Source organism: Triturus cristatus, chromosome 3_1, assembly GCF_964204655.1.
Source record: "Triturus cristatus chromosome 3_1, aTriCri1.1, whole genome shotgun sequence".
In the NCBI taxonomy this organism is placed as follows: Eukaryota; Metazoa; Chordata; class Amphibia; order Caudata; family Salamandridae; genus Triturus; species Triturus cristatus.
In genome coordinates, this window is record NC_140583.1 from 511,049,737 (window position 1) to 511,065,897 (window position 16,161).

Sequence of the window (16,161 nt, forward strand, 5' to 3'; positions counted from 1 at the left end):
TATAGTTATTTTGGTTTTACTGCCACAGCCTACATTTTCCAAATAAAAAAAACAAACAAATGTGTTTTAACTTCTGTCAACTTTTTTCTGCAGGCTGTGGCTAACCAGACAGCTGTGAAGCTACCCAAGAGCGTCAAAAACATCATGGACACGTGGACTCTCCAGATGGGCTTCCCAGTCGTAACAGTGAACACCACCACTGGGCTGATCACACAGAAACATTTTCTACTGGATTCTGAATCGAAAGTCACCCGCCCCTCGGCGTTTAAGTATGTATGTCTAACAATTTAGATTTACACCGCTTGCCATGTGCTGTTCTATAAATCATGTGTACTGAAGCTGAGCTGAAGATTTGTGGAACATCACTAGTTGCAGGTGTGGAAATCTGTGTCACTTTCACTCGAGAATCTCGAGTATGCTTCGAGAATCTCCTGACTTCATGTAGTACAAAACCTGGGGAATAAAGAATAAAATGACTTGTGTAAATTCGGTAAGATACTGACACATCCTAACTTGCTCGACTGTCAATGTTGTCTGACACAGTCCAGTGCATAAGCAACAAGAAAAGAGAAAATCTTTATTATGTTTTACTACTGTATCTAATGCCCTATTGTTGACTTCTGCGTGTTAGACCTTGATCTTCTGGTGGCCATGTCGTCGTGTGGCTTCTGGGCTCCTCTGTTCTTGTGTGTTGTTGCTTGTGTCTTCGCTGTCTCTTGTTGTGCCCTTGCTCTGTGTGTCTGACTCCAGGTCGTACTCCTCATTATCTGACTCCCAACTAGTGTTACTGGTGCTTGATGAGGCATCTCCCTTGCCACATCCCATCACTTTATTGCACTTAGCCATTCTGATGTAGGACCATACTTTGCCATCACTTAATAAGGCTGATTGTGTGTAGGCCTCTTTGACTTGTAGAGGTTCGCTGAACTTGCTGTCTCCTTTTCTTTGCAGTTGTGCCAGCTTTACTCGGACCCACTCCCCCTTTTCTGGTGAGACGTTGCTCACCCTGAGCTTCTTGTTGTAGTGGTCTGTGTAAATGTTCTGGGCTTTCTCCAAATTACTCCGGACTACCGCTGGGGACCACTTACTTTGTAGCGTCAGGTTCATCCAAACTGTGTTGTCTCGTGTGAACGGTCTCGGCCCCGTAGAATCTTGAACGGGCTATAACCTGTAGCTGTGGGAGTTATGCGGTACGCCCATACGGTGTGTTTAATTTCCGTCTCCCAATTCTTTCCTGCGCTGATGGCTGCTTGCACAGACCCCATGATCACGCGCTTAAACCTCTTCGCAAGGCCATTTCCAGCAGGATGGTACACCGGGGTGTGTTTGGACACAATGCCATTCCTTTTCATAAATGCCATCCATTTCTCAGAGGTGAACTGAGGGCCATTATCACTTGTAATGACTTTCGGAATGCCCTCTCTCAAAAATGTGGCTGTGAGGAAGGCTACAATCCTGTCCGTGTCTGCTTTTTCACACTGTTCAACTTCCGGCCACTTGGAGTATCAGTCCATCAACACGATGGCGTACTTGGGGACTCCCCACATGTCGAGGATAGGTCCCAAAATGTCAACCAACAGTTCTTCCCACGGGCTGGTAGTAGTGGTAAACTTCCCCAACGGTGGTCGTAGCATGGTTTGTGCCTTGTCTGCATTGTTGCACTGTTTGCAGGCCCTTACATGCTTCTCCACTTGGCCGTCGATAGCCAGCCACCAATAAGATTGTTTGACTCGATTCTTGGTCTTCACTATTCCTAAGTGGCCTTTGTGCAGGATCGTGAGCAGGCGTTCCACTAATTGTTGTGGAGGTATCACCTTGTCGCCTCGCAAGAGGAATATGGCATTTTCACTGATGGACAGCTCCTTCCGCACTTCCCAGAATTTCCAGACGTAGGTGTCCACGTGCTTATTCTCTGGCCACCCCTGCGGGACAAATATTTTCACACTGTCGAGAAGGGGATCTTTGTCATACGCTTCCTGCCATTCGTGTGCGCTTATGACTTCTTCCTGATCACTGGTGAAGGCGATCGTGTACTCATCCCATTCTGTGTGTGCGGGCGCACTTTCCATCGCCTCTGATCTGCTGAGGTAGTCTGCCACTTTGTTCTTGTTGCCGGGTATGTATTCTACGTCATACACAAAGTCCAATAACCTGAGGGTCATTTTTGCAATGCGCGGGGTGACGCTGGCATGTCCGATAGATGTAAGGACTTTAACCAGCGGCTTGTGGTCTGTCCGGAGGCGGAACCTGGAACCCCAGAGACTTTTCCATCACCCAGATGGCCGCCAGCATCTCCTTCTTGACGACGCTGAACTTCTCCTCGTTGGGGGCCAGAGAACGAGATGCGAAGCTGATGGTGGTGATGGTGCCATTCGTGGACATCTGTGACAGAACTGCTCCCAGTCCTTTGTCGCTGGCGTCTGTGGTGAGGATGGAGAGGGCGGATTGGTCTAAGCCATGTAGGGGCACGGCATCACAGATGTCATTCTTGATTCGCAGAAAATCTTCATTTGCCTCGATGGACCAGACGAAAGCCTTCTTTTCTTTAAGGATTTGGCGTAGACTGTGTGTCTTGGTAGCAAAGTTTTGTACGAATTTGCTATAGAATTCGGCCAATCCGAGGAAAGAACGTACTTCTTCCTTGTTTTGAGGCGTAGGTGCTGACTAGATTGCTTCCACGTTGGCACTCTTGGGAGAGATGCCTTTATCGCTTATCTCGTGTAGGTGACGGTGTGGAGGCCAAATTTGCAGTTTTCCCACTCTGATGTGAGGCCGTTTCGTGACAGGATGCGCAATACCGTAGAGAGCTTCGCATCATGATCTTGTATGGTTTTGCCCATGATCAGGATGTCATCCTGGAAGCATTGCACTCCGTCGATATCTTTGAACACCTTGTGCATCAGCTTCTGAAACACCGCTGCAGTGGATGCCAGGCCAAAGGGCATCCGCTGGAACCTGTAGCAGCCAAATGGCGTGATCGATGATGTAAGTTTTCTACAGGAGGGGTGCAGTGAAATTTGGTGGTACGCAGCCGTGAGGTCAATAGTCGAGAACCATTTGATTCCCTTAGTCTGGGCCAACATCTCAGTGATTTTGGGCAGCGGGAATTTGTCCACTATGATACTTTTGTTGAGTTCCCTTAGGTCTATGCAGAGGTGCACCTTCCCGTTGAGCTTGCGTGCGACCACCAAGGGTGCCAACCATTCCGCGCTCTCGATCGGATCGATCACCCCGTTGTCTTCTAGCTGCTGTAGTTCCATTTGCACTGCCTCCCTGCAGTTGAATGGGATGTTCCTTACTTTATGGCATACTGGTGTGGCTCCTTCCTTGAGGCAAATTATATGTGTGCATTTGGTGAACTTGCCTATTGTGCCTCCAAAATACTGCTGGAAAGTCATTTTTCCATGCTTCATCCTCGCTTGTCTTTGGGTTGTCTGTCATGAGTACTTGTGTGGCCCCACCTGGATTTAGTTGGATTCCTAACGCCCCTTGGTCTGCCCAGCCTGGTACCGAGGGCCCTTTTTCCACCACATACAGTTTCCCTTCCGAGGTCCTACCCTTAAACTGTGGACTTAAGAGTGGACGGAAACCTACCATGGGAATTCTCTCGCCTGTGAAGGTGACAGGGTGAATGTCTGTGGGGTGTAGGTGAGTGCCTAAGGAGTGTGCGAAGTCCCTCTCCCAAATGGTATGGTGACCCTGAGTGTGCTACCATGGAAACTTGTACTCCCCCTATGGAAAATAAGCAAGAGGGTTTCTTTGTGCTTTTACAATCAATACCCAGAACCTGGTCATCAATGCAAAGCACACAGTCCTCATCAACCTCACCCTCCACCCCTTCAGTGTCAGAATCCTGTAGAACACATTTTACAGAGGTTTTGCTGGGCTTGCATCTACACACTTTCCCAAAATGACTCATCAGTCCGCAATAGGAGCATTTGATCCGAAATGATGGGCACCGTCTGTCATTGGCTGCATGTGCATGACTGCCGCACCTGTAACAGGCATTCTTGTGGTCACCGGGTGCATTGTGGGGTCTTGCCGCTCTGGGTAATGGTTTCTTGGTAAACTTGGTCCCACGTGTGGGTGGAGGTTTGCTGTCGTGGGATTTGGTGTCGGTCACCCTGCACACTGTGGCCTTACTGGCGCAGTCCTTTTTCGCGGCCTCGGTGCACCGTTTAGACAGTTCAGCTTTCTTGACCATGGCAATGATCGCATTGAGGGATGCATCTCCTGAATATTTGTATCGACCTTATGCATTACTATCTGGTCACGCACAAGGTCATAATGGAGGTGTCCGAACTTGCACGTGACCGCTAACCTTTTCAGCACCGCTACCTACTCTTCTACGGACTCTGTGTCAGTTTGTTTCCGTTGGAAAAAATTATAGCGCTCTATGGCCGTGCACACCACTGGTTGGTAATGACTATCCAAGTCATCTAGCGCATGTTGAAAGTCGTCAGCGTCATTGGGGAGCCTAGTCTTCTTTACCATATGCTCGTACACTCTAAGCCCTTCTGGCCCCAAATTGTGCAAAAGGATCTTCTTCCTGCGTTTGCTGGAAAAAGCTTCTTCACCTTCATCTTCCAGAGCTGATAAGTAATTTAGAAAATATCCCTTCCAGTCCTCCCATTTCATAGCAGGTTCACCCGGTCTTGGCTGAAAGGGGACTGGATTTGTGAGTGAAAATGTCTGTGCACACATCCTGACTGGGTGCGGAGGTCGTGGTTCCCCAGGTGTAGGCTAGGGACACTTGGGCGGTAGCGAGCTGGGTGGGTATGCAGAGGCTGCCCAGCATACGTGGCCTTCGGGTGTATTGCCTTGACTCTTATGCGCAATAGCAGGGTTTGTGTGGGTATACGCCACTTTTCCACTCCCTCTGTGTTCTTGGAGGTATCTTGGGGTGTGACCGGTTGGACCGCGTGTCCAGATGATCCCTGTTGGCAATCTTCCTGTCAGCCCTGCGCTGGGGGACGTCTGCAGGGATTGCTAGAGGCAGCAGGTAGAAGTAGCACAAGGGAGGTATCCCTGTGGGAGGGCTCCTCTAGGGGCAGGCAGCAGGCACTCCCAGCATTTACTTGGAACGTGCCCCTGGCCAGGAGCACGTGTTGCAGGTCTGCAGGGCTCTGGGCACCTGTGCTGTGCTCCGTGATGTCAAGGTGTCTCCCTGTGACTTGATCTGCCAAGAGCTGTCTTGTGCTGCCACGCGCTGTCTCATGCGCGGGGGCTGGGACTCCCCCTGCGGTCTCACAGGCGTCCCAGTGGGGGGCCCTGCTTTTGCCCCTTGACCCTCTGCCACGCTCTCCTGTTCATAGGATACGCCGTGCCGGGCGCCTCCGGCCGTTTACCGGTGAGTGCGGGTGTCGTGCTGTGGTGTGCGATACTGCACCCAGCCTCGTCGCCAGTTAGTAGTGTGTGGGCCGTCACCAATAATGACACAGACGCCGGTTGTAAGGGAGGCTGAAGTAGGTTTATTGTCCAGGAGAGCGCCGGGGTCACTCCTGCACTGCGGCACTACAGCGCGGAGATAACCGCCGCAGCTCCCAGCATGCACCAGCCCGTCACGTGGTGCGCACGACTAGAGCAATACACCACATCTACCAGAGCAGCAGCTGCCCCCCCGAAACTCCCAAACCCCGCATGGCCCCCAAATGACCCAATAAAATGAGAGATTCCCGCAGGCTTGATCAATTTGGTGTTTCCCTTGTGTCAAAACCGTAATGCCGTCAGCCATGTCAGATTGGAGTAGCGGGCAGAGGGCCACCTGCTCAAGGGAGGCCCGGGAAAATGTCCCATCAGTTCAACCCCTGATACCGGGCCACCCCGAGCCACCCATGCAGCCTAGAACTGCAATTACCAAAGCTAAGCCAGGGGCAGGGACCCACGCAGGCATAACCCTGCTGGAGGGGGGCACTCACCAGCCTCACGGCGAGCGCATCGACGGCAAACATGGGGACCAACACCAAACGACGTAAAGGGCAGCCACAAAGAGGCCACCAGATGGGCAGGGCAAGGACTTATAGTGCAATCCCTGCCCACCCCTTACCGGAAGTGATGAGGCGCGCGGACCCCTAGTCGATCCCTAACAACTGGACTGACTCGTGTGCCCTCATGTGGCACTAAGGCAGCCGCCCTCTTAGGAGGGTCCCCTTCGTGGACCACGGGCAGCCAACATTGGAGCCAGTTGGCATTTATAGTAGTATTTCAGAAACAAATACTTAAAATGTGCATGAGGACCACTGACCATTTTTCATGCCCCGTTTCACCATGCCATGCATGGCAGTCCCGGCTAGGAATAATATGAAGGGCGAATGATTTAAAAGGCAGCTATGTGTTATATAGGGCCCATTATATGGAACTGGATAGGTTAGTTTCTAATGGCAGATCAACGGAGCACCTACCGTCAAACACGTATCTGCTACCCCTCTTCTAAATGAGGAGAGGGGGACCTGCGAGTTTGCTGTGGCTGTGTCCCTGGAAATGAACAGTGGGGCTCCCACTCCACCAAAGTTTAAATCTGCATACTGGCGTCCCAAGGCTTTGACCTTAGAGACTTTATATATACGGTTTTTCGGAGTCTGGAAGATAATTGTGGCATAGAATCCTCAGTCTGCAAAGACATTGAGGTGAAAAGGCCAGTCATCAATCTGTGAATATAAAATACTTCTGCTGAAAACGGGAAGAGGCCATTGTGGAGGTATAACCAATGTTTGGCCCTAGATAATGGCTATGAAATGTGAGTGTTAATTTACATGACCGTAGACTGCTAGTGAGAAGGAGGATTACAAAGACATTGAATGGAAGTAGTTTCCAGCGCTGCTGCTTTCCCTGCCTCTGGTTCCGATTTCAGCAAATGAGACTTGTGAAAGGATGCCAAGAGAGGGTGCATAAGGAATGGGATTCCTTATATTAAGTCCAGTAGTTTGGAAAATCACTGCTGGTTAATTCACATTCAGGGGCGGAGGAGCATCAACCCACTGCTTTCTCGCAGTGTGAGAATCAGAAACATAAATCAGAAACATAAAATGGCATTAAAAATACCATTTTATGTTTCTGCTTCTCGCACTGTGAGAAAGCAGAAGGGTTTGGTTGGGGCAGGAGGGTGGGCGGGTTTGCTTGAGGTCAAGGGGCTTGAGGTCCCGCAGCATTAGGCTAGCCACTCATCAGTGGCTAGCCCAATGCTGTGGGCTCTGACTGTTTGGTCCACCCTCTGGGGATAACCAAACCAGTCTTGCGCACTCTCCCTTTTCCCCATATAGGCTGCATGCAGTCTATATGGAGAAAATGGCCTCCCCATATACACATGTGTGGTCGGTGTCCCAACCTATCACAATGCTGCCATTACAGCGTTGGGATTGGCATAGAGGAGGGGAGTAATGCTGCATGCTTCCTGTTCCTGTGGAGGCAGGAAAGCAGGAGCTGGAAAAGAAAAGTACCCAGGAAAAGAAAGTTTAATTTATTTTTGGTTTTATTATTTTAACCCGTCCCTCACAACCCACTCTTCTCTCCGGACCACTCACCCAACCCTCCACATGACACTGCGCTGCCCCCACCCGTGAGCCATGCCGGCCGTGACTGTTCAGATTGACCCTGTCTTGTTTACTGAGCTTTCAGTGAAAAAATAGAGCCCATTTTATGAATAGTTACTTCTATAGAGACTGCGGAGTTGGTTGAAGGCCCTCTGTTGGTAAACTAATAAACAACGGTAAACCTTTGTTATCCATGTAGATTGTGTGGCGTTTTCCTTTAATAGAAATAGAATGATTGTTTGTTGGGCTACTTAAAAACTTTACAAATGCATCTGTTGTTGCAAACCTGGCCATCTCTACATAAATTTTAATTTTGCATTGATCGCGGCAGATTTATCATACAAATTAGCAATAGGGAGGGAGCATGGTAACCTAATTTCATTTAACAAACAAATTATCAATATAAAATGCTACTTTCATTTTCAGGTCACTGTGCACCAGATCAGGCATCAAAATAAACAAATATTCATTTATCACATAACGATGATCATCTGCACTGAAAAATAAAATAAATGTAAGGCATCGAACACTTGCATCCACTACACATCAATGAGGTTTAACAGGTACCTTGCTGTCCTCCTTCCTCCCAGCACCTATTTAATGGGGCTGCAGAGTGGATACGCCACTGGTTTGCCAAAGGCTAGTCCATCTGTGCCCGTTTGTGGCTGTACCCCACCCATTGCTAGAACACTTGTTCTAACCCCCTACCCACCGATACCCTGCTGTGCTCCTCCATGCTCATAACCCCAGCTGCCGCTTGCTGCACTGCTGTCACACTGCTGACCACACAACAAAGAAGGAGCACTTACATGCACCTCCTGCAAATTCTCATGCACTCTCCCACACCCTACACCGACCACTCCCGCACCCACAGCACCCCACTCGCTCACGCTCACACTATTCAGCCACCCGCCTACACTCACACAGACCAAACAGCACCCAAACAACATTCCACTCTTGCATGCATGCTCCTCAACACTGTTCGCTCCCCAAACGCCACAAAGGTATGGGACCTACTGCAGACCATGCTCACTAAAACATGGCTAAAGCCAACCTTGGCACCAGACATCGCTACAGTCATTTCTGTTGGCTACAAGGTCGTTAGGCAAGACTGTCAAACCAAGCTTGGAGGTGGAATTGTCATCATATTTAAAGATACCATCACCAGCACCACCTACACTGCAACCCAAACCAGCTATATCAAACACCTCATGTTCAAGATATGCATCACAGCCATCTTCTCCTTGGGTAGAACCCTTATATACAGCTCACTAGGATCCTGCAGCAATTTCACCAGTGACATGACATTGCACTCTTCATTATTAACGCCAGCACATTCATCCTTCTTGGAAACCCTATCTTTCGCCTAGAAGCACGCACCCACCCGAACGTAACAGAAACCTCTGAAACCTTGGCCTCACCTAGCATTTTACTGAACACACCCACACCTATTAAAGCTGGTTTTTCTCCTCAATCAGCAGCATCAAAGTCCACAAGCCGACAACTATGTTGTAGACAGACCACTTCCTCATAATTTTCACCATACGCATCCAGCACCATAACAGATCTAACACCCCCAGAAATGCCGCCTCAGATGGAAAAGCATATCCGAATAGAAGTGGGCCTCAACCCTATCTGAGCACTGGCCCAAGCACACCAGTGACTTGCTGAAATCCATAGAAAACCTTAAAAAGTGGATCACTGCATGTGCCGACACCCTGACTCGCCTTAAGTGCAGTCCACAGACAAGACCCCAACCACATGCCAGCTGGTTCACAGAGGAACTCAGGCTGATGAAACGCCACTTTAAGCAACTAGTGCAAATGGAGAACAAGTCGAGAAGCTGCAGATATAGCTATCTTAAAATCAGCCCTAAGACGCTACCACCAGCAGATATGGAACAACAAGCACACAGCTCTCATGGATAGCATGACTACTAGATAATCTACTCGAGCAGCAGCAAATCTACTTGGGAAGCTGCCCTCTGACTGTGATCACCTGCATTAGAAAATTGCGCCAGGGGACACCAAATCTCTCTCGTTAGCTCACATTTCTGGAGTCTCACAGGAACAATATTCCACCACGTGGCGATTGTCAGGATTTGACCAAAACTCTGCACTAGTTGTCAAATTTTGTTAATTCTACAGGTGTAATGAAACATTCGGCCCATCAGCAATAAATACCAGGAATAACAGCAGCAAGGAAACCTTCGCCTTCATCAAAGATTTAACCAGGCTTTCTGCTGCCTCCAGCAACATCACCCCCTCACAAGACCTTTCCAACAAACTTTTGGAATTCTTCTGTAGCAAAATCAACTCCATGTACAGCAACTTTGACCCTCAACTGGGACTTGTCACTGTTGCAACTCGACTTCCGATCACAACATATGAAGAACCCTGACCTCATGTTCTCCCATCTCCACCATTAAAATCGCTGCAACCATCCACTTGGGTGCTCCATCTGACCCATGAAACCACCACGCCTTCACCATAAAACTCTTACTAATTACTGAATGAAGCACTAACCCCCATCCTCAACATCTCCATTAGCTCAGCCACATTCACAAACACATGGTAACATGCCACTGTCATGTCCCTCTCTCAGGAAACCATCTGCTGACCCTGCCACGCTTTCCAACTGCAGACCCATTCCCTCCTTCCATACCTGCCAGAGGTCTAAGGGAAACTAATCAACTGGCTCCTCACTGACCACCAAATTATCACCAGCTAATTGATGCCACACTGTCCAGATTCTGATCCAACCTCAGTATGGAGGGTGTGTTCATAGCCACCACAGACGACATCTGCATGGTCCTTGACAGAGGAGAAACAGCAGTCCTCATTCTCCTTGATCTCTCTGCAGCTTTTGAGAGGGTCTCACACCCCATCGTCATTAGGCTCCTGTACAAAATTGGCATCTAAGGACCTGCTCTTCACTGGATCTACTCATTTTTAAAGGATAGAACACAAGCGGTAAGCCTGCCACCCTTTTACTCAGATGCCCGCAAACTCATGTGCACAGTGCCTCAAGGCTCATCACTCAGCTCCACTAGAAAAACTGTCATTCATGCCCAGTCACCAGCAATTTGGTCGATGGAAAAACCCTCTACACTAGGATCACCAAGCAACGCACTAGAAGACTGCAAACTACCCAGAATTCAGTAGCCAAACTCATCCTCAACCTCCCACACAGAATTCACATCATACCACACTTCAGTGAACTATACTGGCTCTTGATATACAAATGTGCTCAATTCGAACTCCTCACACACACATTCAAGGCACTACATAACTCAGGCCACACTTACCTGAACAGTTCTATCTCCTGCCACCAACCACCCAAACATGTGCCATCTGCGGGAGTCTTACTCACACACATCCCACACATACACAAAACCAGGTCAGGAGGACAGGCGTTCTCTTACATCGCTTCTAAAGTGTGCCATGACCTCCCACACCTCATCAGAGCCTCCACCTCTCTTCTTGAATTCCGCAAGAAGCTGAAGACCTGGTTTTTCAATTAGTCAACCTACAATAGCCTGGGCTAGGCACACACATCTGCTCAGCTCCGGGATACCTTCACATGTGATAGTGTGCATCACAGTACACAAGACATAACTAACATGTGAGTACAAGTGATAATGTGATATGATGCTTGGGAGTTTGTTTTTGTCCCTGGAATACTGAAGGTAATTATTGTCTTATAGAGACACTCAAAACAAAAGACTGGTGCTGGCATATGTGTGGCACTGCTTAGCATGACAGGAACCTGTGACAAAATACTGCCACTTTGGGGTAATTCTTGGCTGAAAGGGCACAAATGGTAATATAGTGGTGCTGGCATATTAGAGGTATTTCATGGCATATATGGCTCCTGTGGAAAAATAATGGCATACTTAAGGAAATTTGTGACATGTGGACACTAGTGCCACAATGCTGGTACTAGCACACTGGAGATAATTCTTTGCATGAATGTGGACAACTAGGCAAATGGGAGGGTATCAACCATGAGAAAATGCTGGCCGTGACACACTGATGCAATTTTTGGCATAAGGGTCACCTATGGTATGGGGAGGGCATAAATCCCAAAATTCTTCCACTCAAATATTTTATTTAAGAGGGAACCCAGTGAAAATGGAGTGCATCCATGTCAAAATGCTGGCTCTGGCACAAAACCATTCAACCCCATGTTCTAAATTAGTTGCACTTGGAGTACACTTGGGTTGACACACATTTAAATTGTTTTGCCAATGCTCGGTTAGTATCTATATTCTTGATTAAAGACCTAAAAATCCACTGTTTTTTGGGAAAGGAATAAAACACCATTGAAGTACAACTTAGCTTCTAATTTTATTTCAAAAGTTTGAATCCTAACATCTCACAAGTATTCAAGAATAATTGGGCAAACCGCTACCGAAATGATGAAGAGAAAAGGGGGGGGGGGGCAGGGCAGAAATCTGCCAGGCAGTAGAGCAGATCGTGGAACCGTGAGCTAACAAAAATTCTGGCCTCAGAGTCAAGGAACAACCCATGATAAGACTAATTTATGCCAAACAGGCAGATGAAAGACACGAAGTAACATTAACTCTCCCTGTCAAAGATCTTTTCAGCTTCAGGATTTGCAATACTAAGGAATAGCTTGCCTTAGTTAGGCACATCCTAATATGAAACCAGTAAAAGCATCTGAGTAGACATATTTAGTCCCCAAATACATTTGTATTGGTCTAGATATATCAGAAGAGGGGTAAAAGAAGCATGGTGATGCTGACTGCAACTGATGGCAGAATCAAGAAGATACAGGCCCTCTATCCTCTCTAAGGTGAGAGGTCATACCATGATCTCCGTAAAAATCAGATTCATAGTAATAGAATATTATAAGTGATATCCATGAAAAGTGTGACAGGAACAGAGCACAGAAAACCTCATATAATTCCAAGCATTTTTCTATATACTGTCTTTTGAGTCACTGTATTACTGGGAACAAGGCATTACATGGATAATGATAATATAATCATTGTTAGAAACTGAATTATTAGTTGGGGTGGATGGTAGTCCACCAGAAGTAATAACGTCCCTATTCTTCTTAGGTCCTGTAAGGTTTTCAGTGATTTGAACCTAAGCTCAATACCAGGTAGCTATGGCATACAGCAGACAGGCATAACTTAAGAAAATTTGAAAAGGATTCAGAAGTATCAAAACAGGTATAAAATCAAAAACACACCACATTAAAACTTTCACTCCAATTTATAAAAATAGAGAATAATAAACAAAATGTCACAAATCCAATAAGGGAAACCAAACCATGAATTTTGCAAAGTTTGAAATGAAAATAGCATCAAAAAGCACAAAGCACCCGCCTCGGTCCATCACGGCTTGTGCCGATTGTGTGGAGGGCGCGGCCGGGCAGACAGACGCATTACCGGGTGGGAGAAGGGGAGGAGCTAACCTGACTCCTCTATTTAAATCTATGTGCAAGCGACCGCGCAGCAGACGCGCGCAGCGGGCGCGCCACTGGCACGCCGAAGGCGCGCCAAAGGCAAGCCCGTCTGCGCCCGTCCGCGCCGGTCCGGGCCCAGGGGCCAGGTACCCGGCGCCCAATCCTCCCAGAGATAGGATTGTATACAACAGAAGGGAGTTACTTACACTATCCAAACCTCTGAATTCAACATGCAAACACAGGCTGAATGTAGATAATCATACTCTTAAGTGCCTGTACTGCCAATCTGATTTCAGGCCTCAGAGCCAAATCTCAAATGACTCTACATTACGTTTGGCTCTGCTTAATTGCAGATCGCTAGCCAAACACAAATATGAAATTAAGGACTTGCTCGACGAACATAGGTTAGACGCCCTATTCCTGACTGAAACTTGGCTCAATGAGAGCTCCACTCCAGATGTTTTAGATACCATGAATGATAATTATAGGAGGATGAGGCAGGACCGTGTAGGTCGAACTGGAGGAGGTATAGCCATAATACATAATAGCAATATGACATGTGAGGTCAAACAAGTTGATATAGACAATTGTGAAGCTTTCTCTTTTACTCTATCAACTATAGAGGGTACTATATTAGCCGGATGGCTAATCTACAGACCGTCAGGCCCAGCCACTAATTTCATAACCAGCTTGGTAGACACAGTAGTGCAACCAGCCCTCAGACACAACAACTTCGTGGTGCTTGGTGACTTGAACAATCACTTTGATAATAAGCAAGACCAGGAAGTAAATCTGCTATGTAAGGACCTACTAACACTAAATCTGACTCAAAATGTCAAAACACCTACTCACCAAAGGGGTCACATATTAGACCCTATTTTTACTAATAGCAAAGACCTAACGGTCGGACCTCCATGTCCCATTCCGTGGTCAGACCATTACCTAGTTCCTTTTTCTATACCCTCACACAGGAAATTCCCTAAACAGCCTAAGCATGAAATAACTACCAGGAATTGGAGTAAATTTAACTCCAACTCCTTTTCCCAGGCATTAACAGAAAGGGTACCCAGATTTGAAAAGGACACAAATCGCGCTAATGACCAACTGGATTTATGGATTTCTGAGACACTAAATGAAATAGCGCCATGGAGCACTAGGATCCCGAAAAGGATGGGTGCTACCGCACCTTGGTTTAATAATGAATTGGCTGAAGCCAAAAAGAAATGTAAAAAGCTGGAACAAACTTGGAGGATCAACTACTGCAATAGGGCTAGAGAAGATTACAAGCATGAGCTTAAACAATATCACGCACAAATTAAGAAAATCAGAGGCACATACTACACAGAAAAAATTAACAGAGCTAAAAACGCCCCTAAAGAATTATTCACTATACTGAAATCACTTAAAACCTATAAGGCGATGGAGGAGTACCCTACCTCCAGGGAGAATTGTGATAACATTGCAGAGTTCTTTGCCACCAAGGTCCAGAACATATATGACACCTTCCCTATAGAGGCCTGATCAGGAACCAGCACCATAGACTCTAGTATGGAATCGTACGAAGGTGGAACACTGGACGAATTTACTATACAGAGTCTTGCTGTACTCACTGACATAGCCAGAGGAATAAAATCCGGCTCTCCACTAGATGCTGCAAGACCGGATATAATCATGGAAGGAGCCAACCCCATTATGCCGCATATACTAGGCATTATCTCGTGCTCCTTCAAAAAAGGTCTGGTCCCCACTAAATGGAAACAAGCTATCGTCAAACCCTTGAAAAAGAACCCTCTTATCAAACACACTGTACTGGAAAACCTACGCCCAATATCCCTACTGCCATTTGTAGCGAAAATTGTGGAAAAAATCACAAATAAACAACTAACTGATCATATTAATAAATACAGCTTACTACACCCTTCGCAATCGGGTTTCAGAAGTGCACACTCAACTGAGTCGGCACTACTCTATGCCACGGAAGCACTAAGGAAACTCGCTGATGAAGGGGAAACTGCTGCTCTGATCCTTCTTAACCTCAGCGCAGCGTTTGACACTGTTTCTCATCAGCTACTACTACTAAGATTGGAAGCATGTGGCATTAGGAACAAAGCTCTGTGCTGGCGGAGATCTTTCCTCTCTGAACGCAGTTTCAGAGTGGCTCAAAAGCCCTACATATCTAAGAGCATGTCGCTGGAGCAGGGGGTCCCTCAAGGCTCTATATTGAGCCCAACCCTCTTTAACCTATATGTAGGCCCTCTGGCTGAGCAGGTGGAACAACATAATGTGTCAATTGTCTCATATGCTGACGATACACAGCTAATTGTCCTACTGTCACAAAAGGAGGAACAAGCAGCCACTCGTTTCTCACAATGCCTATCAGAGGTGGCAGACTGGCTGTCCAACCATTGCCTCAAACTAAATGGGAACAAAACGGAGGTAATGATTGTGGGTAGATCGCCAACTATATGGTCATCTGCTTGGTGGCCAGTCTCCTTAGGACAATTGCCTAACCCTAAAACTGAAGTAAAGAATCTAGGAATCTACTTTGACTCTAAATTGAGCTTTATCAACCAAATACATAGGGTTGCGGGCAAATGCTATGGAGCTATCAAAGTCTTGAGGAAAATTCTCAATCTCCTGCCTTCTAGCGCTAGGAAAACCATTGTACATGCGACAATAACATCACAACTAGACTATGGAAATGTGCTCTATCTTGGAACAACAAAGGGGGGTATAGCGAAACTACAGAGGGTACAAAATGCCGCTGCCCGATTAGTACTTGGCCTTCCCAGGAGGGCTAACTCACAGAACGCCCTGGAAAAACTCCACTGGTTGCCAGTAGGAAAGAGGGTCATTTTTAAGGCTCTGTGCTACGGACACCACATCCTTATGAAATCCGGCCCCAAATACCTACTTTCTCTCCTAACTGAATACATACCTGGTCGGACCCTGCGATCCACGGATATGGCCTTGGTTAAAACACCAAGGATATATAAAGCCAGAATGGGAGCTCGCTCCTTCAGATATATAGCTGCTAGGACCTGGAATACTCTGCCACTAACCCTGAGAACAGAAACTTCCGAAAGACACTTCCGCAAGCAGTTAAAAACATGGCTGTATAGCAGGACGGAACCCTCATAGACTCAGAACTAGCACCCTTCTTTCGCTGCAATTTCTCTCTCTCTTGTGTCATAGC

At 47.2% G+C, this 16,161-nt stretch overlaps 1 protein-coding gene across 3 annotated transcripts in view; it reads left to right on the forward strand.

Moving 5' to 3' along the window:
* The window catches only part of LOC146860504 (aminopeptidase Ey-like), a 724,459-nt gene that overhangs the window by 459,673 nt on the left and 248,625 nt on the right, over window positions 1–16,161 (forward strand). For all 3 annotated transcript variants that reach the window (XM_085644417.1, XM_085644415.1, XM_085644416.1), the window contains exon 11: window positions 94–269. In XM_085644417.1, coding sequence (XP_085500543.1) covers window positions 94–269 — 176 coding nt within the window. The remainder of the gene's footprint in view (window positions 1–93; window positions 270–16,161) is intronic.